This window comes from Geotrypetes seraphini, chromosome 6 (assembly GCF_902459505.1).
Source record: "Geotrypetes seraphini chromosome 6, aGeoSer1.1, whole genome shotgun sequence".
In the NCBI taxonomy this organism is placed as follows: Eukaryota; Metazoa; Chordata; class Amphibia; order Gymnophiona; family Dermophiidae; genus Geotrypetes; species Geotrypetes seraphini.
Genome location: NC_047089.1, coordinates 46,807,462 through 46,834,155, shown reverse-complemented (window position 1 = coordinate 46,834,155; position 26,694 = coordinate 46,807,462). Strand labels below are relative to the sequence as shown.

General features: G+C 44.8%; 1 protein-coding gene across 1 annotated transcript; it reads right to left on the bottom strand.

Moving 5' to 3' along the window:
* Positions 1-21,126: 21,126 nt before the first annotated feature.
* RASL11A (RAS like family 11 member A) lies at positions 21,127-24,452 on the bottom strand. The gene is made up of 4 exons (XM_033947684.1): positions 24,133-24,452; positions 23,553-23,609; positions 23,344-23,423; positions 21,127-22,263 (listed from the first exon to the last, which is right to left on the bottom strand). Exons 1-4 carry the CDS (start codon positions 24,251-24,253, stop codon positions 21,796-21,798), a joined length of 726 nt encoding a protein of 241 aa, XP_033803575.1. The 5' UTR covers positions 24,254-24,452; the 3' UTR covers positions 21,127-21,795.
* Positions 24,453-26,694: the final 2,242 nt, after the last annotated feature.

The following is a 26,694-nucleotide window of genomic DNA, read 5'->3' as shown; positions in this document are numbered from 1 at the left end:
ACTTGTCGGGCTGTCAGAGTTGGGGCCGCTGGAGTAGGCTACTTCTCGGCTGGCTGCTTCTCTGCGGTGGGAGCCCGGCGAGGTGGGTTTGCTGTGGGGTGAGTGTTTCTGTTTTTTGCAGCTTCCCCTCTCGCCCGCGGCCCACGGCCTGCTTGAGCTGGTTCATTTCAGCCGTTTTTCTTCTGTCGGTGACTGGTGCGGGCGGGGCTGTGGGCGGCTGAGTGCGGTGCGTCGGGTTGCAGATTTGTTGTTTTTTCTTCACCCGCGGCCTGCTCGAGCGCCGGTGCAGCGCGGTCAGTGGTAGGGTCGCGGCCTGGTGTGAGAACGGCGATGGGGGGGGTGTTTGAGAGGGGCAGTGCGTGTGTGGCGGCGCTGTTCCGTGCATTCGCCCGCACTGGCTGGAGCGGCTCTGCAGCGTGCCGGGTGTGTAGTTTGGTTGGGGCCGCTGGGAGCTGCCTGCGTGGTGTCGAGTGTCCCTGTGTAAAAAACAAAAACAAAAACAGATGGGTGTTCATTGCTGACGCTGAGTGTGTCTGTGTGTGTGGGGGGGGGTGTTGTGTGTAGTGATAGCCATAGTGCTATCTTTTTGGGTTTTTGGGGGATTGATTAGCTGGGATTGGGATTGGCTGTGTGCTCTGGAGGATTAAGACTGGAAAAGGATTACTGGGGCATAGGTTGTGAAGGTTTAATTTTAAGTTAGGAGGTGGGTTTGGGTTGGTAATAGTTGTTTTTTCCAATAAAAAAAAAAAAAGAAAATTTTGGTTTGGATTGCAGGGCAATGGGTGGGGTCCGAAAATCTGGGGCTGGGGGTCAGCAGGGAGTAAAAGGGGGACAGAAGGGTAAGTCAGGGGTTGGTAAGAGGGTTCCAAGGCAGGCTGATAAGCAGCAGCAGAAAGGGGGCAAGGATGGTGGAGCTAAACGGCCCGCTAAGCCCTCAACCAAAAAACGCATTCCGCCGACTGTGGCTCCCAGTGCGCCGCTTGAGGAATCGCAAGCTCGGGAGGTGGTTCCAGTTCCAGTTCCTTCCATTGTCGGTGATGGGATAGCAGGAGATGCAGTGCCTAGTACCAGTGTTCCAGCGATACCGCGGACATCGGGTGAGTTGGTTCAGTCTTTGCTTACTGCTTTAGGGGAGGGCCGGGGGGGGTGAGGTGGGAGAGTCGTCGCTGGCGGGACAGTCGTCGGGTTTGCAGCGTTCTGGCAAAAAGGCGCTGCGTAAAGGTTTGCGTGATAAAAAGTTTTTGAAGCGCTTGAGACATGTGGTTAAACGAATGGATCGGGAAAAGCGTCAGCGGCGATTAGTGGGAATGGCTCCTTTGTTGGTCTGGGAGTCTTCTGACTCGACGGGGTCTTCTCAGTCTTCTTCCTCTTCTTCATCTGAGGGGGAGGAGAGGCTTAGTCAGTTAAGGACGACTGTTGAGGGGTTATGTCCTAGTGAGGGTGGTGTACCGGGATTATCTCGAAAGGGGCATACCTTATGTGCTATAGCTCCTTTGGATTGTCATATTTCTCCAAAGTGGAAGAGAAAGATTTTGCGAGGCAAGTTTATTGATTTGTTTACTCTTTTTTTTTTTTTTTTTTTTTTTTTTTTTTGAAGAAAAGTGGTTTTTATTGTTTAAAACAGTTTTATTAGGTTTTACATGTACATAGAGACAAGATCAGCCAGATCATCAAGCAGTTTACCTAAACATCACAACTGTACCCAATAGGTCCCATCACCAACCCCCAACCCCTGCCAACCCCCTTCAAACTCCCCCCCCCCACCTTCCCACCCTCCCACCCCCCCGTGGGAACAGCCTCTAACAGTTAGGTCAATTCAACAATCTACTGCGTACAACCGGTGTTAGCGTAGAACAGAATGGTATCCAACAGCGTAGGTACAAAACACCAGCCTTAGAGTTCATGTCTGTAATGGATAATCGCTCATAACCTGCCAACTGGATCATTTGCGTGCGCCAGTGGGAAACTGTTGGGGTATGTGGTGACAACCAGCATTGAAGTATAGTTTTAAGTCCCACGAAGATAGCCTTTCTGGCAAACGCCGCTGCACCCGGTCGAATGGGCTTCATAGTAAGCTTTAACGTGAATAAATACGTATTGGTAGGTATCCAAGTGCATTTCCAGATAGATTGTACATGTAGGCAGATACGTTTCCAGTATGCCTGAATGCCCGGACAGTGCCAGAACATATGACCCAAAGAGGCTCTCGGGGCCATACACTTCAAACAACAATCAGTAGGACTGATACGTGCCCGAAATGCCCGAACAGGAGCAAAATATGCCCGGACTAGAAACTTGTAGTATCGTTCCCTTTCTGCTACTGACAGCTGAAGTTTCATGCCCATTGAAAAGCTCCGTTTCAGTATGTCCACTGAAATAGTAATCTGCAAATCTTGTGTCCATTGCGATGCCAATAAAGCATAGTCCAATTCTCCAGCCAATTCTTGTAAAAATCTATGGTGGGTTCGTAGTGGTACAGGTTCTTGTGCCGTTAGGCAGATGGCTTCCGATAGGAGGTCTCGGATAGAGTCAGATAAGGCCGCTTCTGACAAGGTAGTGACATAATGATGGAGCTGCCTGTGTTGGAACCAATCCGCCGGTGTTAGTACGGATGAATCACATAACATTTGAAAAGATTGTAATTGTCCATTAGATTGCAGTACATGGAATAAATAAAATAGCCCCCTCCCTCTCCACCAGGTCTGGGCGCCCATATCCATACCTGGGAGAAAATCTCCATTACCAGCCACCGGTAGATATGGAGTCACATTAGGTCGAACGGCTAATCGCCGGCAGAGATTCCTCCAAAGTCTACGCAGGGGTAGGAGAAACACATCCCCATAATCGGCGTCCCGTTTAGGAAGGCATTTGACATGTAACATATAACTAAAATGATAGGGGGCATGTGCCAAACACTCCACCCTCGTGGCTGAGAAGTGAGATGTCCCACAAAACCAGTCATTCAAGTGCCGCATTAAACAAGCCTCATTAAACCTCCCCAAGTGCAAGAGACCCAGACCCCCTTGAGAGATAGGCAAAGTTAAATTGTCTAGGGGGATTCGGGATCTCCTGCCTCGCCATAAAAAGTGAGACAATGCACGATGATGAAGCCGGATATGTTTGTGTAGCAAATAAATGGGCAAAGTTTGTAGAACATACAGCCACTGTGGGATCATCATCATGTTGTATAACGCAATCCTGCCCATTAGTGTCAGTGGGTAGGATCTCCATGCCTGCAACCGTTGTGTGGTTTGGGTAAGCAGTGGGTGAACGTTAAGTGAATAGAGTGTTGCCAGATCTCTCGGTATACGGATTCCCAAGTATCGAATAGATGTTGGGGCCCATACTAAAGGGAAGGGGTCGGGCCATGATTCACACAGTGAGGGTTGTAATGGAAGCACTAGAGATTTCTGTTTGTTTAATGTCAGGCCGGATTATATGTGGAATTCATCCAATATCTCCAAGGCACGCTTCAAGGAACTGTGTGGCTGAGCGAGTGTAAGTAAGATGTCATCGGCAAATGCCAGTACTCTTATCTGAGATGAGCCCTCCCTCAGCCCAACCAGAATATCATCCTTTAATAAAGTTCGTAGGAGAGGGTCTAGATAAAGTAGGAATAGCAGCGGGGATAGTGGACATCCCTGACGTGTGCCCCTACCAATATTGAATGGCTGTGTCAAGAAACCATTGACCAAGAGGGACGCTGTTGGAGACGCATATAACACCCGCAAGGAAGACTCAAACCAACCCCCTATTCCCATGTATTCCAGTACCTTAAATAAGTATGTCCAATCAACCTGGTCAAAGGCCTTTGCAGCGTCTAGACTGACCAATATGCCCGGGTTGGACGCTTGTTGGGCTCTGGACATTGCCAGCAACACCCTTCTAACATTCACCACCGAATGGCGGCCTTGGACAAACCCTGCCTGAGCCTGGGAAATCACTAATGGCAGGAGTGGAGACAATCGATTTGCCAATAGGCGGGCCAGTATTTTTATATCGACATTCAGGAGGGATATCGGACGATAGGAGTCTACTTCGTCTGTAGGTTTGCCTGGTTTCGGTATTAAGGTTATGGTGGCCGCATTGGCATGCAAAGGAAAGCGGCCCTTCTCCAGCGCCACCACAAAATATCCCAGGAGAGGTTCACACACCTGCAGAGACATTGTTTTATAAAATTCTGTGGAAAACCCATCTGGTCCCGGGGCAGTGTACGATTTTAGTTGTGTGATTGCTCTTTGTATCTCTGTGCCCTGGATGGGTCTGTTTAAGGTTGATCTCTGCAGGTCAGTGAATTTAGGCATACCCGCGTCTTCCAAATAATCTAGAACATCGGGGCCCATAGTTGTCGTATGACTAGCATAGAAGTTCGAAAAGTGTTTGTAAAACGCTTCAGCTATGTCGGATGGTGTTGTATGGTAAGTGTGCGTCCCAGACTTCACTCGGGGTATATATCGGCCATCCTGCCAGTGTTTAGTTAGTGTGGCTAGCAATCTGCCGGTTCTATTACCATAGCGGTAAAACCTATATTTTCTGTAGAACAAAGAACGCTTGATCCGTTCGTGTAATAATGCATTCAAGGCTACTTGTGCTGAGTTCATGTCCTCACTGAGCTGACGCGACGGGTTGTGAAGGAATTTGGCTTTCAATTGTGTATATCGCTTTTCCAGTCTAATAATACCCTGGGCGATTCTCTTGCGGCGTGCTGATACATACGATATTATCACCCCTCTAAGTACCGCCTTGGCCGTGTCCCAAAATAGGTCCGGGGTTTGTACATGTTGCCCATTAGTTGCTAAAAATTCTTCCCAGTTAGTTTGTAAATATTTTTGGAAAGATGGGTCATCGGCCAGATAGGAGGGAAATCTCCACCGGAAGTCCCCCTTGGGGGGAGCAGTCCAGGATATATCCAACCAAATAGGACAATGATCGGACAAGGCTAATGGCCCTATCGTCGCCTCTGTTACTCGCGAGAACAAGGATTCTGTTATGAGGATATAATCTAATCGGGAAAAAGTTCCATGTGCTCGTGACTGGTGTGTGTAGTCTCGTTCGAACGGGTGCAGTAGCCGCCAGGGATCCACCATGCCCAGGGACTTGCACAAAAAGGGCAGTCCCCTAGTGTCGGTTGCAGTTGGAGACCCAGACACTCTGGATCGATCAAGGGAAGCATCTAGAACTTGATTGAGATCCCCCACCACTAGAAGAGGAATTGAAGTGTCCTTAAGGCCTAGAGTAATCAACGAATTAAAATATGTGGTCGAGTAGCTGTTTGGCCCATAAGTTATTAGTAATCGGAAAGCAGTGCCTTGCAGGGTTATATACAACAGCAATGATCTACCTAGCTCGTCTTTATGGCATGAGGTGACTACACATTTTAAACCCTTTCGTATTAGCAAGCAAACACCAGCTTTCTTGCCTGTAGAGGAGGCATGAAAAACAGATCCTACCCATCCCCGCTTCAATTTCTCATGCTCCTCAGCAGTCAATTTAGTCTCCTGCAAACAGGCCAAATCCGCCTTGTGGCGTTTCAGTTGTTGCAGGATTTTGGACCTCTTTACAGGAGATGTTATACCGGCCACATTCCAGGAAATTATTCGAAGTGTGTTATCCCCTATGTGTACCCCCTATAAATTGCATAGTGACAGTGAATCTCCAAAACCCACGTCTGGGCGCCCAGCCTCCCCCAGACGGTCAGCACATGAACCCAATCCATTGGCATTAGCAGCAGTCGTAAACATAGCAGATACATCTTTAATCTGACCTGTGAAATACACAAAACTGATTCCTGTTCTGTCCCCCAAGGCTGTTCCCACCCCCCCCCCCTCAAGCCCAACCCCTCCCCCCACCTCCCCAACTATCCCAACTAGCATATCCCGGAGGTATATGCAAGAGGTTCGAGGAGACACCCACGGTGCCCCAATCCTTCAAATATTTGACATACTGTCTCAAACTAGAAAGCCGTAACATAACAACAGATTCAATTGTAAAATCCTGAAAGTACATCCTAGCCAAACCCCATACAGTTACGTGATATGATCTTCAAGGAGGGTCCCCCTGGGATTCCAGCTGGGTGTTGATGAAGTCAGCTGCCTCAGAAGCCTCTGTAAATGAATGCCATGTATTTGCATGCTGAATTTTCAGGGTTGCCGGATACAGAAACAGAAAACGCTGTTTAAGGTCCTCCAGGCGTTTACAAAGTGGATAAAAGCCTTTTCTTTTTTCAGTTAGAGCCGTCGAGTAATCTTGGCTAATGCGGATAGTTGATCCTCGCATCTTTAAGGCATCCTTTTTAATCCTGTAGTGGTGTAAAACTGCAGCTTTGTGCCTGTAATTCAGGAATTTTACTATCACCACTCTCGGTCTGTCTTCCTGTGCTGGCCTCCTACCCAACCGGTGAGCCCGCTCCAGGCATAGAGTGCCAGCTTCCACTGCCTCCGGGAATTCCAATTCAAGCCAGCTTTCCAATTCCGCAGGTAGATTAGCATCAGGGATCAGTTCTGGGATCCCCAGAAACCGCAAGTTGCTGCGTCTGGACCTATTTTCCAGGTCATCAATTTTTTCAGCCTGTCTGTGCACGGTTTCTTGTAAGGAGGCCAAGTCCATTTCATGTGATGTGATTGTATCTTCAGATGCAGACACCCGATGCTCCAGTTCCGTCGTGCGGGCCGTGGTGTCAGTTAGAAGTTGTTCCAGTCGGGTCATTTTAGCCGTTAGAGCCTCCAACTGCGGCCCCAGTGCCTGGGTCACCGCCGTCTTGATGTCAGTGAGGGCGGCATCAGTAAACTCTGCAACCGCCGTCCCCGATGCGGCCGCCATCTTGGACGCAACCGGAGCAGTTTTTTGTTTGCCAGCCCTGACCGGCTTCGATCGCGGCGGTTCTTGCGATCGGGTCAGGTAGTGGTCCATCGAAGCCCGATGCTGGGCGTCTGCGGGGGACCCGGCCAGGATGAATTTCAGCGCGGTTTGGCTCGCGTGTGCGGATTGGGGCCCGGAGCCGATGTGAGAGACGTCTCACCGGCTCATAGCGTCACGTGACCTCCTTGTTTACTCTTTTAGCGAGGGAGGATACGGGAGCTCAGTCTAAAGAGAGTAGTAAAGATGATACTAAGAAAAAGGGTGGCCGAGTAGCAAAGAATATATTTAATTGGTTATTAGGATTTAATGTGTTTGCTAGTGTTTTAGGTGAGGCTCGTCCTGAATTATATCCTGGATTATTGCGTTATGCGGATCTCATCTTGAGGGCCTATAGAACTTATGGGGGATGGTTTTGGCTTAACTATGATGAGCAGTTTAGGAAAAGTCTAGTGCGTGATAAAGCAGATTGTTGGGGGGTAAGGGATGTTGATCTATGGTTGGCAGAGATGACCCCTTCTCGGGGGGCGTCCTTTCGGACTGTTGGTGCAACAGTTGGAAATTTTGGGGGTGGACAATTTCATGGGGGACCAGCCGTTGGGGGGGGGGGCTCGATGGACTTCCCCATCTTTGGGATTCGGGCCTGATATGGGAACAGGGAGGGGACTTGGGCCAAAAGGGGGCCTGGCCCCGCCAGCATGTTTTCAATTTAATGCCGGCCGATGTACTCGTACCTCCTGTCGTTTCCAACACTGTTGTAGCCAGTGTGCGGGAAGTCACCCAGCCTTTCGTTGCCCGGGAGGCATGCAGTTTGGTCGGGGACAGTTTTCCGGACAATCAGGCTCGTTTGCTTCAAAGAGTGGAGGGCAAAGCTCCTTCCCCCATTAATATTATGGTTTTACAACTTTGGTTGCATGTATATCCAAACAAAGGTGATGCTGATCTTTTAGGTTTTGGATTTTTGGAGGGTTTCCCGATACCGTTTGACGGGCCGCCCTTGCAACATCGCTCGAGGAATTCTCAGTCTGTAGCTTTGCATAGGGATATTGTCTGTGATAAGCTGCAGAAGGAGCGTAGTTTGGGTAGAATTGCTGGGCCTTTTCGGGTTATTCCCTTAAGCGATTTTGTGATCTTCCCGTTAGGTATTATTCCAAAGAAGGAACCAGGTAGTTTTCGGCTCATACACAATCTGTCCTACCCGGTTGGTTGCAGTGTCAATGACTTTATTGATCCACAGTTATGTAGAGTACAATATGCCTCTTTTGATGAGGCGGTGGCTTTGGTCTAGATATGTGGTCAAGGGTCATTGATGGCAAAGGCAGACATTGAATCAGCATTCCATTTATTGCCAGTACATCCCACTGCATTTCATCTTTTGGGTTTCCAATTTGAGGGTCAATATTATTTTGACAAATGTATGCCAATGGGATGTTCCATTTCTTGCAAATATTTTGAGGCATTTTCCACCTTTGTACACTGGGTGGTCCGGCAAGTGAGTGGGAGCAGTTCCATAGTCCATTATTTGGACAATTTTTTGTTTGTTGGGGCTCCGAATTCCTTGGAATGTGCTGATTTGATGTTTGCCTTTCAAGCAGTTGCAGATGCATTAGGGATCCCGTTAGCACGGGATAAGTGTGAAGGGCCTGTGACATCTTTGATATTTCTGGGGATTGAATTGGACTCAGTTTGTATGGAATCCCGTCTGCCTTTGCAGAAGGTGCAAATTTTAGTGACGGCAATTGCATCAGCCCGCGCCAAAAAAAAATTAAGTTTGAAAGAAATACAAACTTTGGTTGGCCATTTTAATTTTGCGGCCCAAGTCATTCCGATGGGGAGAGTTTTTTCTAGGCGTTTGGCATTATTGTCCGTGGGTTTAAAGCGCCCGCACTATAAGGTTCGTCTGACACAGGAGGTTCGTCAGGATTTGGGATTGTGGCATTCATTTCTGTTGTCCTTCAATGGAGTATGTATTTGGCAATCTGCTGCAGTATCTAGTTCTGATCTTCAATTGTTCACTGATGCTTCTGGGGGGATGGGATTTGGAGTGTTTTTTGGCGGGGCGTGGTGTGCTCATCAGTGGCCGACTTGGTGGCGATCAGTTGGTCTGTGCTCCAATATTGCATTGCTGGAGCTGTTTCCGGTATGGGTAGCTTTGGATACTTGGGGTGCTCGGTTGGCTAACAAGAAAGTGGTCATATTTTCTGACAACTCTGCTGTGGTTTCAGCTCTTAATCGACAGTCGGCAAAATGTCCTAGACTCATAGAATTACTGAGACTAATTGTGCTAGCGTGTCTGCATTTGAATGTGTGCTTGTCGGCACGGCATGTACCAGGGGTGTTCAATGAAATTGCTGATGCCCTTTCTCGTTCGCAGTGGTCCCGATTCAGGGCGCTAGCTCCTGCAGCGGATGGCTTCCCAACACCCATGAGGGAGGACTTATGGGATATCTTCCAGTGGGCGGTTAGCAGCTCTTGCACCGGTCCTTAGCTCCTAACACTTGGAGATCTTATGCGACTGGATGGAGGCGTTTAATGTTCTTTTTGGACCAGGAGTCTGTTGGTGGTGGTTTTTCTATATCGGAACAGACACTCATTGCATTCCTCGTATATTTTGCTCATCAGGGATGGTCCTTTGGGATGGTGTCGCAGTCAATGGCTAGTTTAGCATTTGTCTCTCGTCTATATAAGTGGCCCATAGTCACAGGGACTTTTTTAGTTAAACAACTGTTAAAGGGCTATGCGCGGTCGGGAGTTGAATACCGACCTCGCCTGCGACGCCTTCCTATTACGTATGACTTGCTTGGTTTGCTGTGTGGTCAATTGTCCAGTATTTGCTCGTCTGAGTATGAAATTTTATTGTTTCAACTAGCATTTGTAGTGGCCTTCTTTGCAGCATGCAGGGTTGGAGAGTTGGTAGCGACCCTCTCAAAGGGCAGCTGGAGAATCTGGTTTGCTGGTTCAGGATGTTATTCTTGGGGAATCTTATTTGAAGCTCCATTTTCGTAGGTCCAAAACAGATCAGGAGGGTAGAGGAGTTTGGTCTGTGTTGAGGAGGTCGGATAATAGTGCGGTGTGCCCGATACATTTGGCATTCCGTTACAGTGAGCTTCGACCTTCTGGGAGCCTTTATTGGTTAGAGCATTTGAATAGGTTGCCTTTAACTCGTTATCAATTTGCGGCTCTATTAAAGAAGAGTTTGACTGCCCTAGGATATGATTCCCGGGAATTAGGAACCCATTCTTTTAGAATTGGCGCAGCCACTTCTGCGGCAGCTGCTGGGGCCCTCCTAAGCTGATTCAGAGAGTGGGACGTTGGCGTTCCAATCAATATAAGGGTTATGTTCGGGATTTGGCATAATTGAGTTAGTAATTACTGATATGTTGTTAGTTTCTTTTCCAGATCCTCGACCAATGCTACCTTTGTCTCCAGATATATGCGTTTGGCTCTGTGGACACTCTCACATCTTTTGGGCCCATAAGCATGCCAGAGATTCTTCATGGGGGTCACAATTTGGGCCTGGCTGAGGCTGGAGTCCGGATTCGCTGGCTGGGTATTCGAGGAATGATTTGGGAGCAGCTGTTGCCTACTTTGCATCAAGCTCATCGTTTCTCATCTCCAGTACTTATACTAGTGCATTTGGGGGGCAATGACCTATGCTCAGTCACAGGGGTGGAGTTAATTCATCAAATTAAACAAGATTTATTGGCCATTGCATGCTCCTTTCCAGCAGCGCGCCTGATATGGTCACACATTCTTCCTCGCCGCTGCTGGAAGGGTGCACGGAAGCCTGCAGCTATTGAGCGTCTTCGCAGGCGCGTGAATACCGAAGTGTCCAAGTTTATTGCTATGATGGGTGGTCTGGTCTTGATCCATGACCTCATTTCCGTGGATTGTCCGGGACTCTTTCGCCCGGATGGGGTACATTTATCGGTAATTGGGGTAAATATCTTTCTTAGTTCTATCCAAGATTTGTTACAAAATTGTTTGCTGGGCTAATTGGCTGCAGTAGTTGAGGGAGCAGTGACAAGAAATTCTGTCACTGCTTGTGGCCTAAGGGCAGAGCCATTATTAGAGGCAGATGAATTTGAAGTACTAGCAATTTGGAATAGTAATATGTCCTCGTGTGCGACACCGCCACGAGGTGAGGTGGCTTTACGACACCGTAAGTCACTGGGAGTTAAAGGAAAGTTGGGGATAAGTGAGCTACTGTCGATACCGATTAGCTCTTTGAAGAAATCATAAATGGTTAAGTGTAAAGTTTGCTGATGTTTACAAATTTGTTAAATTAATGTTTGATATAATATGAAATAAAGTGTGGCCAATTATTTGCCCAATAAATATGATTGTCCTGGATTATTATTATAAATATGTGTGGTATTTCGCAAGGGCTGATGTATGAGTCCCAATGTTATTAGAATTTATGCATGCAACATTCTAAGCATATTCCTTAAAGTGATGCAAATGGATTCTAATACATGGATCTCAAAAGGAATTGCGGCCATGGGTATCCCTATAAATTACATGCACCGTTATAGAATACATCCAATTGCGCAGAATTTAGGCGCAGGAATTTACAGCAGGGTTTAGTTGGCATAAATGGTTATGCCTAAATTTTAGTAGCAGGGTCGGCCACTGCTCATATGCTATTAACTACTCATAACTTTACACATGGTTTATAGAATGGCACTGTGCAGTTTTTCCCATGCCAATTTTTTTTCTGTGCCATAGATAGTTGTCAGGAAAGCAAAGAGGCAAATGGAAGAAAAAATAGCTGACACGATAAAACAGGGAGACAAGACATTTTTTAGATAGAAGTGCAAAAAGTGCCATTGTGAGTCTCAAAGGTAAAGGGGAGAATTATGTAGAAGCTGATAAAAAAAAGGCTTAACAAATATTTCTGTTTTGTGTTTATGGCTGAAGCGCTGGGAGCGAGACCGCAGAAGACAAACGCAAATAGGGATGGAGGAGTGGTAGACCCTGATTGATTTTCAGAAGGTTGTGTTTGTGAGGAGCTAGCTAAATTATAGGTAAACAAAGCAATGGTGCCGGATGGTGTACATCTGAGGGTTCTAAAGGAACTTAAGGAAGTTCTGGCAGCTCCAACTGACCTTTTCAATGCTTCTCTAGAGTTGAGAGTGGTACCGGAGGACTGGGGAAGGGCGGATGTGGTCCCTCTCCACAAAAGTGGAAGTAATAAAGGCCACCCAAATCCCCATCCAGCATTTCTCATTTCTGTGCCTCTCCTCTCAACCTGTGATCCAGTATCTTTTCTTCTCTCTCAAACCCCTCCACCCCCTCCGTTCTACCTTCATATTCTAGAAGGCACCAACAGCAGCAATCCACATACAAGTGCCCAGTCCAGAGCCTACTCGCTGCCTCTTCACAACCCTCTCAAGCAACTTCCTGTTTTTGACCAGCAGGCATGCAAGCCAGTAGCAAGATGCCGCTTCCAGCCTCACAAGAAGTGTTTCTTTCCCCATAGGATCCCTGTCGGGCCCTGTTATAGTAGTACCAGCTATTTGGGGGGAGACCATGGCCTCTGCCCCCCCCCATTCAGATGCCTATGGTCAACTTATCTAGTAGGCTCAAAAACTCTTGTTAATCAAGACTGTGGTACCCAGTATGATGGAGAATATTTTCTGCCATAAGGACCTTTTCACTATAGACAGTGCACATAAAATTGAATTAATGTGCGCTAAGTGCTACGAACGTTTTATACCTACGGACATCTTAGCATTTAGCAGGCACTAATTCCGTTAGTGTGCACTAAGCTTTAGTAAAAGGGCTCCATATTTCTTGGTCTCCAACTGCATTACTTGGTAATTAAAGATTTTCTCTTTCTTCACTTGGTGCACAAAATAATCAGTTGGTATTGACACCTAACAGCAATGCTGTTTTCACTTTTTTTTTCCCCTTTACCACAATGCCTGACTTTCTTGTATTAGCTTTTTCTCAGTTGGGATGGGGATATCCCAGGTGATCATAACTTGTTGATTCTCTGAGGATTGTGATTCCAGTACAATGAAGTTGTAATGTTCACAAAGGTTTGATGAATGATATGGAAAGATATATTCTCCTTCTGTTATAGAGTTTTATTAACTTATTTAAATTAAAGATCTTAATGATTATTAAAAAGTAAAGGGTGATTAGTCAGTGACAATATTTCTGAAGGAATAAATATGTTTACAAAGGTTCTAGTGAATGAGATGTGCCACTTTCTTGGTTCTTTCCATATACTATACAAACCTTGGCCCAGATTCACTAAAGATAGCGATTCAATTACTGTTGGCCTATTCTCTGGCCGATTTTGAAACAGTGATTGATTCACTATTTTTTATTGCATGCAAATGAATTGCATAGAGATGCAAATCATTTGCATGCAAACTCTCCAACTCAATCGCTCAGTGAGCGATTGAGTCGGGGCAGAGCCCTAACAGTAGTGACAGGAGAAGCAGCCTCCTGTCACTGCTGTCAGGGCTCCTGTCAACCACCTGCCGAACTTATGGCAGGAGGGATGCCCGGCTTCGTCCTGGTGATGTCACCACTTATGTGGCTGTACAGATCACCTGTCCAGGGAGAACCAAGATTCTGAAGTGGCTCCTTTCAAGTGGGGTGTGGTGCCTCTCTGCCAACCTGATCAAGATAGTGCACCACTGAGGAGCAGAAGAGAGGGAGATCTGCCTGGAGCAGCAAGACAAGAGAGAGAGTGTGTGTGTGTGTGTGTGTGTGTGTGATGGTGGAGGGGGGGGGGGGTAAGGGCTACAGATCCGGTCCTGATGTTGAAAGTAGAACTTGCGGCTGAGGAGACTTAGTCTCCCCAAGCCTCTCATTACGGGGCGCTTATGCAAATTATATACACCTATAAAGCTAGGGTGGCAAAGGGGGCAAGCAAGTGCCCCCCAATAGCAACCCCTATGGCTCAGGTTTCATGAATTACAAATAAAACAGTGGCCAGTAGTATTCTGAAATGGAAGTGTTTGGGTTAGGAAGCATACAGTCATGAGGGAAGGCGATCCAGGAAGGGCATCTGGAGTACCTGTTAGCAGGAAACAGGAACACCTGAAACGTGGGTATGGAAATGGAATGTTAAAACGAAAAGGAGACAATTACAGTTCAATAAAAATATCTTTGAACAAAAAGGTAAAGTCATATAAAAAAAATAAGAACAAGAGGGAGCATTGCCTCATTTGAACAATTTATCTAGTACTGTACTTAATGTTTCAAGCTATTGGTGACATGTCGTCAGCTTTAGTGACAGCAGTAGCTCTAACATTCGGTTCCAATGTGCCAGCCAATTCAGGGGGTGGGGGGACTTTATCACTCCTCTCTCTTCTGATGCATCAGGATAAAAGCTTCATTCAGCTCTTTGCAACGCCTGGAGTAGGGATCAATTGCTCTTCACAGTGGTGCCCTGGTCCATCAACCTTAATTAAACAAATCTTCCGCCTGCCATGGCTACACTAATTTATGTCCTTGTCTTACCAAGGAAGCAAAAAAAATATCCATGGCTTAACGGGCAAAAAAGGAAGAACAGCAAGATTAAAAGAACCCAATGTGTTTGCTTTGATGCAGTCCCCTCCAACCCCCCCTCCCCCTCGTGCTTCCAAACATGGGCACTTCCGGCAGGAAGCGACCCTGCAGTGACATGTGGCTCATTCACATTTTCTTTCAGTCACTGCCGGCTTATAATAGGAGTTCTCGAGCTACATCAAAAAGCAAGGTTGCATCTCACATGCGTGAAAATAAATAAAAGGCTAGAAAATGAATTTTTGTTATCTAGGGTTTGCCTGTTATTACAGAAGCTAGTATGATAAAGGCTCTTTTGGTAGGATGTACATGCGTTAAAAAGCATAAATAGGAGGACCTCCCCCCCCTCCACACACACACACACACAAAACAACGCTTTCTCTTTACAGCAGCAGAAATGTGCTTCTTTTGAATCGGAATGTCTATTTGCAACCAACTGTTTCTTAAATTCGGAAACATAGAGAGTTCAATGGTGTTACCTTTAAGATACACATACATAGGGCTGGATTCACTAACCTGCCCGATCAGGTCCCGATCCCGGCAGGTCCAACTGATTCAGTAAACTTAAACATGCAGATGAGGGCGATCGGAGGAACGCCCCCATTTGCCTGCACGACTCGCGCATGCTTGTTCCGCACGCATGCACAGACCATAGGAGCAGCAATCTTTTTAAACTTTTGACTTTAGGGAAACGCCGCCACCTCCACTGAACCCAACCCGCGTGGCTCCTAAAAGCTGGTCCCGCTTTTGCCAGCTGCCACCCTCACAAAAAGATAAATGGAGGCCATGCTCCACGGGCTCGCTGGGCAGGAGAGCTTCGGGGAAGGGCAAGAGAACGACGATGCAGGGGAAGATCGAGGCAGAGCAGGGTAGCATGAGGGCGAGCAGCAGAGAGAGCAGGGCAGCATTCGGGGCGAGCAGGCAGGAGAGATTGCAGGGCAGAGAGCAGGGCTTCCAGTCGGAAAGACGTTTTCGACTGGTCCCCAGCAGTCGCTTCTTCGGGTGATTGGCTAGCCCAGTCGGTTTGGAAATTTGGTGTAGTGAATTGGGTCGCTGTCCAATTTGCATGTGTTTCACCTCATATGCATGCAAGGACTCCAAGTGGATCGCAGGAGAGGTAAGTGAATCAGACCAGAGGGAAATTTGATAGTTAAGTGGTCGCAAACCGATTGGTACATGATCGGTTTGCTTAGTGAATATAGCCCATAGTATGTCGAGATTAATATTCGTGTTTTCCCTGAAATAAACTCTGTAGTTCCAAACCAAATTGTCGAAGTGGCTCAACTGGAAGAAACAAACGTGCAGGCTTGTATAAATCAGGTCTAATTGTTTTCAAACTAGCTGCTATTAACAAGAGAAGCAAACCCAGTGGGGGATACTGGAAACTGGACTCATCTCAATGACAGCACCTCCCAGCTGGTTAAAATTTAAATATATGCATGTTTTTCCATACAGAAAGAGGGACCTTAATTTTCTTCTGTCCCTTTCAGTGGCATAGCCAAACAGCCAATTTTGGGTGGGCTGGGCCTGAGCCCAAAAAGAGTGGGCATCTCCCTCTTTCCCTCCCCACCCCCAGCCTGTGCAGGTGAGATGCCATACCAGAGGTGGGCAGGGAGATGGAAAGAGAGGTAGCAACTGGGAGGCAATGCAGAGCAACCCATCTAATCTAATCTAGGATTTATGTGTCACACGCTATGCATACAAAGGTTCAAGCTGATTTTCAGTATATGGAGAACTGTTTAGTACAGTGCAAAGAAGCTTACTATTACTATTGCTATTAATTATTTCTATAGCACTGCACAGAGTCACAAAGAAGAAGAAAACAGTCCCTGCTCAAAAGAGCTTAGACATATATTACAGTACAAGGATGCACTAGAGATACATTAAGACCTTTGGGATTCTTCGAGGTAGAGATTGTCGTACCATGCAGTTAAAGTAGTAGTTTGGTACAGCTTAGCATTTAGGGAAGGAATAAAATACAGCAAGAGTTAATATGATTAAATGAAAGATATCTGATAGGTAGAGTCTGTTACAGTACAGTACTTGGTTCCATGGTGGTAATAGGATGAAGAGTTTGGCGTTGATGAATGTTGGACTTAGTTGCTGTAGAGTTTAAGGTTGAAAAGAAAGGTTTTTCATTTCATGCAAAATATGGTGTATCTGCCCTCCCCCATGTCCATCTCTCTCTCTCATGCTCCCTCTGTCCTTCTTTAAGTCTGTCTCTCCCCATACCCCTTCTAGCTCTGGCTTTTTAATAGTGCCCAGTGTTCCTTTTTTATTGTGTCCACATTTGGGCACCATTTACTGAATCTAGCCCTATTTGTACAAAAGATATCGACGAGGACAACTAGGAAGCATTTTGTCTTTTACAGATGACACTGATCTGCAATACAAACGAATTAGAAAAATAAGGAATAATAGAAAACTTGCAAATGATCAAGAGTTTTGGGTCATCTAGGTCTGGCGGATAAGCCTATTTTCAGCCTATTTTATAAAGACATATAGGGGCCAGTTTACTAAAGTAATGAGTGGAAGAGTAGCCTAGTGGCTAGTGCAATGGCCAGAGAACCTAGGGAACTGGGTTCAATTCCCTCTGCAGTTCTTTGTGACTCTGGGCAAGTACTTAACCCTCCATTGCCCCAAGAATAAAATAAAGCACCTATATTTAAATTGTTTTGATTGTAACAACATAAAGGCGATATATCGTCCCATCTCCCTTTCCCTTAAAGCAGTGGTCTCAAACTTAAATCCTTTGTAGGGTCACATTTTGGATTTATAGGTACTTGGAGGGCCTCAGAAAAAAATAGTTAATGTCTCATTAAAGAAATTACAATTTTACATGAGGTAAAACTCTTTATAGTTTATAAATCTTTCCTTTTGGCTAAGTCTTAATAATAATATTGTAATTTATAGCTAGAAAGAAAACCTGGCTTTTCTCAAAAAATGCAAGTCTCCCTCCACCTTAGGAATCAAGAAAACTGTTATATCTTGGCATCCCAAGTCCTCTAAATTTTCTTCACACTTCTACCTCTAACCCTCTATTGTAGTTCCTTCCTATTTCTCCTACTGTAAACCGCGTCGAGCTCTACGAACGTAGAGATGATGCGGTATACAAACCTAAGGATTAGATTAGATTAGATTGTTTTACTTTTGTGATTATGATAAACATACCAAGGGCCTCAAAATAGTACCTAGTGGGCTGATTGTGGCCCCCGGGCCATGAGTTTGAGACCATTGCTTTAAAGGGGTGTTAGATGTTCTCCTGTAACTGTACTATCTCTGTGGATTTTTCCAGGGGTGAAGTTCTTGTCTGTAACCTGCTGTTTGAATTTGCCTTTTTGTATTCGCAATTTTGGTATCAGTGTTGTTCCTGATATCTTGTCGAACCCTTTCTAATAAAAATGATTTAAAAAAAAAAAAGCAAGCACTTAGGGCCAGATTCTGTATAGGATGCCCAGTCTCAGAAGTCACCCAAGTGACTTTTGAGAATCGCATATGGGCGTCCTATAGAGAATCGCATCTGTCCGCAGCCCACCCAATTCTCTAACTGGCATCCATGTCACAGGCGCCGGTTAGAGAATCAGGTTGCCGTTGAGCTTATCACGGCAAGGGATCTCACTGCCACAATAAGTTTAGCAGTAACCCATCTCCCCCCCGGCAGAAAGGATGCCTAGTCCCTGCTGCCAGAACCCCCTCCCCTACATTGTACGCATTTACCGCAGGCCTAGGGAGGCATGTACGACCACCAAAGGCTACTTCCAGGCCAAGGCACACCCACTCCTAGCCTTATGCAAGCTTACGCATATCCCTAGGCTCCTGAAGGTGCCTACAATGTAGGCGGCCTGCCTCGGGAGGTTTTATTTTTTTTTTAAATGTACATCCCAATTGACTGGTTAGACAGCAGTTGACCGCCTACAATCTGGCCGCCAGTTATAAAATTTGACCCTTAATGTGCAGTTAGTGCATGCAAACAAGCTACTGCAGAACATGTTCAAACACTTTGCAGTATTTTGTCTGTTTGCAGAGGCTAACCCACATTATCAATAATTTAAAAAATAATTTTTGGAGCGGGTATGTTATGGGCATTCCTGCATTATCCAGTTAGTGCATTTTGATTTTGTTAGCACTTGGCACAGTAAGTGATCCCATATTAATTGTTTGCAGGTAATGCATGTTAATGGGAACATTAGCACAAGACCTGCAGTTGAAGCATAAGAGAACACTCTAAATATGCTGCGTTCAATGTGCAAAAATGTCCCATGTTATCCTGAGTCTAGATATTACAGCAGATTAGTAAAACAACCCTATACACTCCTAGGCGTCTTTGCAAAATTGTAGGAGTAAACCAGCAGAAACTGCAGCTTGGTTGAAACACATAAATTGCACGCATATTTATAATCCACATGCATAAATTGTGGCCTAGAACATGCCCACACTGGGGTAGTATAAAATTACACGTCACCATGCACACTTTTGCAAACATAATCCTAGGGCAATTTTATAAAAGCCCTAATTGGTACATAAAACAGGTTGTTACAAATGGGGAAAAATGTATAAAATTGACCCCTTAGGGGTACAGAAACAAAAAAATAAACATAAATGAGGTGGGGGGGAAGGTGCATGGTACTGACATACAACAAATAAGAAAGAAATCTGGGCTGATCATATCAGATAATTTCATGTTTGCTAACAGTGCAGCAAAACAATTGTGAGAATGGCAGGTTATACATGAAAAGATGTTAACACACGAGAAGAAAGGAGGTTCATATGCACTAGATAAGGAATATGATTATGAACTAATTAATTGAAGACACAAAACGCCTGACCTGGCCACATTTTGGCTTCCACCTGCAAAAGGGATACAGTATGATCATGTGACTGCTGAGTCAAACAACCTTCCTCCAAATACATATAAATAATATGCTAAAGCCAAATCATAGTACACAAATAGGGCATTTCAAGACATACATATGAACTTTCAACAGATTTTTATGTCCCCATTTTAATTTGTTTCGAGTTTCTGCATCCTAAAGGGTCAATTTTATACATTTTTTCCAGCAATATGCTGTTTTAGTTTCTCAGAGTGAAGCTAAGAAAGGCAATGTCATTGAAAGATCATGTGAATATCTTGAAATGCCATCTATGTTCATTATTATTTGATTTTTAAACGTTATCTACCAGCATTTTAAAGGGGGAAAGTTCTGTTTGTGTCTTCCATAAATTATCTTGCATATCACACTGCTGTCATCAATTTCTGTCTGATTTAACTATTATCTTGGTTTGTATGTATCAGTATATCCAAGTAGTGTGGCCTGAGATGAATTGGGGGGGAGGAGGACTAATAGTTGGAGTGCCTAGTGCTCACCTATATCATTTCCTCGCTCTCTTCCTTTTGCTTTGCTTTCCTCTCTCCTCTACTCTCACACCTTCTCCAAAACGTAAATTAAAAATACTTTAGCAGGTGCGAATTCTCAAGCCTCAACAGCTAAAGAAATCCAGAGCCCATTCTGAGTCAGCTAAAGTAAAGCAGCCTAAGCATAGTTCAAAAGGGTACAAATAAGAGTCAGTCCAGAGGGGCTATCAAAATAATGCATGGTTGTACTATAAGCCCTGTGAAATAAGAGCCAAATGTTCCCCACATGCAGAGGCACAAAGCAAAAGAGGGGCTATGAGAGACATTCAGTGACCTCAACACACATAAAAATACAAAAAAAAAAAAAGTACTTTTCAGTGGAAAGGAAGTTATGAGGGCAAGGTAGGAAAGAGTGCGGCATAAACAGGGAAATTTCCCCCCACCCCAGCATTAACGGCGCGGCTTCTTTTCCCAAGTTCAAAGAATACCCCCCCCCCCCCCAAGGTTTAAGCAGCTGTTGTGCTGTTACAGCACTATAACTGCATAACCTTTTGTCACACTTAAAGTAACAGTCTTGGTCTCATTTCACTTCTTCCACAGCTTCTCTCTTCTAAGGCTTCAAACCCCAATAGCACTTTTTTCAGTCCCTGTCCAGTATTGAAAAAACTGAAGCTTTCTAGCATTCAAATAGTACATCATGTAATACATGTAATAGACATAATTCTATAAAGGGCCTTAAAATATGCACCCAAAATCTGTGTGCAAAGATAGTATTTGATAATGGCTTCTAAGTGCCCACTATCCTATTGTAGAGTAAAGCCTTTGTTGGCATTTAAGCACCAATATTTACATCATATAAAAGGCAGGAACCTAGCCTCAAAACTTACTGTATTCTACATGTTTGGTCACCTAACTTGTAGCACACTATATGTAGTATTAGGGAGATAGTGGGAAATAAATATAGAGGTATTATAGCTCTGATATTTATTTATTTAATTTTCTATGCCATTCTCCTAGGAAAGATCAGAATGTTTTACATTAATTTACCCCCTCCTTTACAAAGCCATGCTAGCGTTTTTAGCACCAGCCACAGTGGTAACAGATCAGACGCTCATACAATTCTATGAGCATCAGAGCTGTTACCACGGCAGCCAGCGCTAAAAACACTAGTGCAAATTTGTAAAGGAGGAGGTTATTCAGGTATATTAGTAGCTGGGGGAATTGAGTGACTTGCTCCGGGTCACAAGGAGCAGTATGGGTTTGAACACACAACCTCAGGGTGCTGAGGCTGTAGCATTATCACTGCGCCACACTCTCCGCTGCTAAACTGGGGCCGGTATGTAAAGATATCTCCCTTAAGAGTTAAAGAACAGACAGTGGTAACTTTCCAATGTAGGAAAAATGAAAGGCTTTATTTTAAAATGTGATAGTTATATGCAAGTTTCATTAGGGTGTTCTTGCTGATGTTACAGGAATGCTACTCAAAGCATTTGAGTGCATATTTTATTAAGGAGAAATGGTCACATAGTGCAGGTTTGTTTTAAATAACAATCCTAAAATAAGCATCATTGCAAATCAACAAATGCCCCACAAATTCATGCAATGATTTCATCTCTTATGTGAGCCAGGAAATTTTCTGTCTCTTGGTTTTCCGTGGACAATTCGCCTCTACTGGCATACAACCAACCCCTTCTTTGGCATATTGAGAAGTGCATCACCCAACACTAGTAGAACTACTCCATTTGCTTAAAACTTCAGTGATTCTTCCTAAGAGACATATCCTTCTTTTGTTCTTAAACACTACCAAGTGATCTAGTACAAGATAACAATTTTTGCACAAAAAAAAACCCCTAAACACCCCAAGAACAAAAACCTAGTTCTCAAGGATAATTTATGGCAAAATAGAATCAGTTAAAAATGTAAGTTCAGTTAATTAACTATCTGCTCCTGGTTCAGAAAATGTTCATGTGAAACTGGAAAAATAATAATCATATCTTATAAAAATAAACTTTGACTTCACTGTAAACAAAATAAAACATCTCATGTTCATTCACTGCATATTATCCAAGTGACGCCGACTTAGCCTTGGAAGACAGAGCCTGTTTGAAGCGTCTCTTCAGGTCCTGCATGTTAGGAGATCTGGGTCGGGGGATAACAGAGGCTCTCCTCCTTTCACCATTGCAGTGGAGATTTAATTTGCTAACCTCTTTGCACAAATGCTGAAACACATCACTGACATCCTGGAAGCTTTCACTGGTGGAGATTTCCACAAATATACTGCCAAGTTCATTGGCCAACTGTATCCCTTCATTGGCTGGAACCTGTCTGGCATGGAGAAGGTCTCCTTTGTTGCCTACGATAACAATGGGGATCTTGGCGTCTGGATGGGCCTTTCGGATGTGCTGATAAAGAGGACGGATTGCCTGATAGCTAGCATAGTCCGTGATTGAATACACTAGAAGAAATCCCTCAGCCCACTGTACACATTTAGAGATTGAGTCCATGACCTGGAAGAAGTCTTCTTGTACCTATAAGCAAATCATTAAATAAGAATAGAGATGAGTAATAAAAGAAAAAAATAATTTGTATCCTCTGCACTACATTATTTCCAAAATACAGATAGCTCCTAGCAATTTATTTATTTAATTTTCTATGCCGTTCTCCCAGGTGGAGCTCAGAACGGTTTACATTAATTTATTCAGGTACTCAAAGCATTTTTCCCTGTCTGTCCTGGTGGGCTCACAATCTACCTAATGTACCTGGGGCAAAGGGGGGATTAAGTAACTTGCCCAGGGTCACAAGGAGCAGCGTGGGTTTGAACCCACAACCCCAGGGTGCCGAGGCTGTAGCTTTAACAGTGACGGGACTAAATCGCGCGAGACAACTGAGCGCAAGGTTGTTGGCGCACCGAAGAAAAGCACTATTTTAAAGGGCTCCGACGGGGGTGTGTGTGGGGGAACCCCCCCCCCCACTTTACTTAACAGACATTGCGCTGACGTTGTGGGGAGTTTGGGGGGTTGTAACCCCCCACATTATACTTAAAACTGAACTTTTTCCCTAAAAAACAGGCCAATAGTTCAGTTTCAAGTATAATGAGGGGGGTTACAACCCCCCAAACCCCCCACAATGCCAGCGCGATGTCTGTTAAGTAAAATAGGGGGGTTCCCCACCAACACCCCCTGTCGGAACCCTTTAAAATAGTGCTTTTCTTCGGCGCACCGTCAACCTTGCGCTCAGTTGTCGGCGCACCATTGTCTCACGCGATTTGTCTATGAACCAGCTTTAACCACTGCGCCACACACTCCCCTAATAATTGCCTGCTGTATACCATCCTCGGTGAATTTCTTAATAAAGGTGGTTAATAAAGTCCAATAAATAAAAATATATAAGGGAGTTAGCCCCTCTTCCTTAGAAGAGGTACAGCTGTAGCAGTTAATTTTTATAGCCCCCATAAATCTGATGTATCTGGTTTATAATTTTTACCCCACTAAAGATGAATAGGGCAACATTCTACTTTATAAGCAACTTCAAGAACCACATTTGGTATCCCATTTAGAGGCTTCTAATTAAACCTAGCCCATATTGCAGTGTAAGTATTATCACAGTACCTGAGTGTATCCTGGTGTGTCTTGTATTTGTAAGAAAAGTTGCTCTCCCTCGTTGTTAACAAGTCTGGAATACAAGTTTCCTGAGGGGAAGAAAAAAAAAAATCCAAAAGGCAGCATGAATGATTACAATTCTCCATTTTGATCTTTAATCGAAAATGCAGATTTTTATTTTAAATCAAAATCGTTATCAAAATTAAATAGCTTCTCACCTGTATTAGGTTCATAATCTCCAATAAACCTCTTGGTTAGATAGCGTACAGTCATAGCTGGAAAAAGAATACAGCACTGGGTTATTTTTATTCCTACTATATATTTGTTATTAACAATATTTTTAATTTGACGAATTTCGGGTTTTCAGGTGCTTGTGCAATAACATACACACCTAGGGACCGGACCTAGACCTTTGAAAGCCATGTCTACATACTAAGTCAAACAAAATATACAGGGGTAACTCTTACACAATAAGGTTACTGTTGAGTGACTAAAGAAATCGGTAGCACAAAAACAGTGCTATTATTTATTTTTTGTGGTGACTTTATTTTTTGTGATGTCTACATACTAGGCATTTTAACAAAAGCATCGTTCACACGTGCCTGCTCTGGGTGCTTAAGGCTTAAGCTCCCACAGTAGTGAGCAAATGCCTTCACATGGTCCAAGGAGCCGGTTCCTGTGGTTTCAAATGTCTGGAAATTCAGAGCATGCGAGTGATGCAGGTACCAAGAAAGTCAGTGGGATGCTGTGGACTACAGAAGGGCTAGCTAGTAACCCCACTCCAAACCGGATACGTACCCGTTTTCCCCACGCTGCTCGACCCTAAAATGGCCAGTTTGACGTCCTTGCTAATGACTTGATCTGAGGACTCCGGGATCGGTGTTAACAAGAAGTTAGTGGACATGTTCGGCAAACGCATGGGAACAGAGAAATCCGAGCTGCGACCCCACTTTTAAATGGAAGGTGGGAAGGAAAACGCTCTTCGATGTTTTTACTCAAGTGACTAGAGAAACAATACAGTGGGTCGGAGTTGCCCGCGTCGTCTCTCTCCTGCAACCGTCGTTTGAAGCGTTTTGCGCTGGCTAACCCTTACAGGAGGTGGATGCTGTGCTTTTAAAGCACGCTCGCGCTCTGCCTCCCTCCCCCTCCTCCCGACTGGCACCTCCCCTTGACCAGAAAAGGCAAAGAGGTAGGGGAGCCTCGGAAAGGCAGGACGGGAGCAAGAAAGCCACGTTTGCCACTCTTCCGGCTCTGACGCGCCTTGCGCGTCACTCTGCCGCTTGGGTGGGGGAGGAGTTAATGATCTGAAAGTGACCGTCAAGCGCAGCCCGAGTCGCGTGCGAGCCATTAAACTGTAAGCAGTACTGACGAAAGGAGGCTGCCCGCGCACAGCACATGCGGAGTGGCGATGCGAGGAGGATATTGAGGGATGACTAGGCTTGAATTCTTACGAATTCCTAGGGCAGGCAGGGAATCACTAGGAGCACTTGGATAACATCATATACTCCCTCATAGAAACTAGGAACCACCTTTAGCAAATCCTACTCTCTCTCTTACCTTATTCTTCATGAACATAAGAGCTTTCATTAGTGGTGAAATTTGTTCAGCTTAACGTCATCCTTTCCCCAACCCCCCTCTTAAAAAAGAGGTTAACCCATCTCTCCCCCCCCCCTTATCATGTCCACGTTTTTGTTAAAGGTTGATAGCATGCAAATCTAGTTAAAGCAGATGTATGAAAAATGCATGCATACATGCAAAGTGGTGCACAAGGAAAGAGAATACAGGCAGTCCCCGGGTTAAGAACGAGTTACGATAATACTCCGTTTACGTTAAGCCTTTTCATTATTAATGTAGTTTGTTGCATAAGAAGAGATCTCCTTATCTCTGTACCTCTTGTTTCTCTCCAATTTCTTTCTTTTTGAGGTCTAAGAAAGAGGTTAATTGTTTCAACTTAAGAATAATGGAATGAAATAATTCTTTAAATTAATATTTCCTTTTAATTTGATGTGGGAATTATCTTCTTTTGAATAATTTTGCCTGACTGTATTTCTGTAACAGGTTAATGCTTGTGAAAATTACTGTGAAAAATTATATATATAAAAAAAAGAACAAGTTACGTTTTTAAAGCAGTTCTTAAGTCGGATTTGTATGTAACTCTGAACTTGTAGATTTTCAGATTCGTTTCGCTTACCTCTGCTTCCAGGTGACAAAAGGAAAAGGGCCAACTGTCCCTATCAGTGTACCCTCTAAGGTACGGCATCCGCAACCACTTACTGTTCCTAATGTGGCTATGCATCATCCCTGAATCTGCTGCAGGAGAAGCATAGGAGTCTATGCAACTGGAAATACTGCTCAATTTTAATCAAATGAAGCCGCAACTGGTTCTTAAGTTGTCTGTAACACGGGGACTGTCTGTATACCATTTTAATTTATTGTTCTTTACTAGATCACCTTTGGCAATGTAGAATGATTGATGCTCTAACATGGCTTCCCGATGAACAAAAAAAAGTGATCGCTTTTAGAGATCCAAAAAAGGGACTGATCAAGACTAGTCACTTACCTGGCTAACCATAGTTTAGCCCTTTTTTTAAAAATGGGCACAGATGCTGTGCATGTTACACATGCACAATCTGTCCCATAAAAAAAGTAGAAAAAATCACACACACACCCCCTAACGAACTAGCACTGGCACCAGGAACCAACCCCCCCCCCCTCCCGTGGCAGCAAAATCATTAGGAAGGATGCCCATTCCCTCCTGCCATGGAGACCTCACCCCCACATGAGAAAAAATGGCAGAAAGAATACCCACTCTCTCCTGACATTCTGACCACCTTCTCCTGCAGCAGCGAAATGGCAGGAGAAATACCCACGCCCTCCTGCCACCAGAGGTCCACTCCTGCACCAGGTGCCCCCCCCCTGAACCATCCCCTTTCCTCCCCCTCCCTCCCTCCCCCCCAATAAAAGGCAAGTGGGATGCCCACTCCCTCCTGCCACCGGATGCTCTCCCAAACCCCCCTCCCATACCTTTTTTTTGAAGATCCAAAATGGCGGGCCTTCTCTGCATCAGGGAAGGGCCCAAGGCCCTAATTGGCTCAAACATCTGAGCTAATCAGGGCCTCAGGCTCTTCCCTCTATACTGTATGATGCATCGAGAGGGGCTAAGGCGTCTGAGCCAATCAGGGTCTTAGGCCCTTCTCAACAATCGTACACCTCACTAGGTCGAGTTCAATTACAGGATGGCAAAAATGTCTTCAAAGCCATAATTGTACACAATATTTGTGAATGTCCAGCTTTGGCTCATCTGATTGCCTCTTTATAAAGTGTAGTTTATTTGCTTACTGCTGTATTACTTTCTGTCAT

Excerpts from the sequence above, each read along its gene's own strand:
- RASL11A (XM_033947684.1), bottom strand. The coding sequence starts at position 24,253 with ATGCGTTTGCCGAACATGTCCACTAACTTCTTGTTAACACCGATCCCG. Across the intron at positions 23,610-24,132 it reads GAGCAGCGTGGGGAAAACGG|CTATGACTGTACGCTATCTA; the intron begins GTACGTATCCGG and ends TTCTTTTTCCAG. Across the intron at positions 22,264-23,343 it reads ACACACCAGGATACACTCAG|GTACAAGAAGACTTCTTCCA; the intron begins GTACTGTGATAA and ends ATTTGCTTATAG.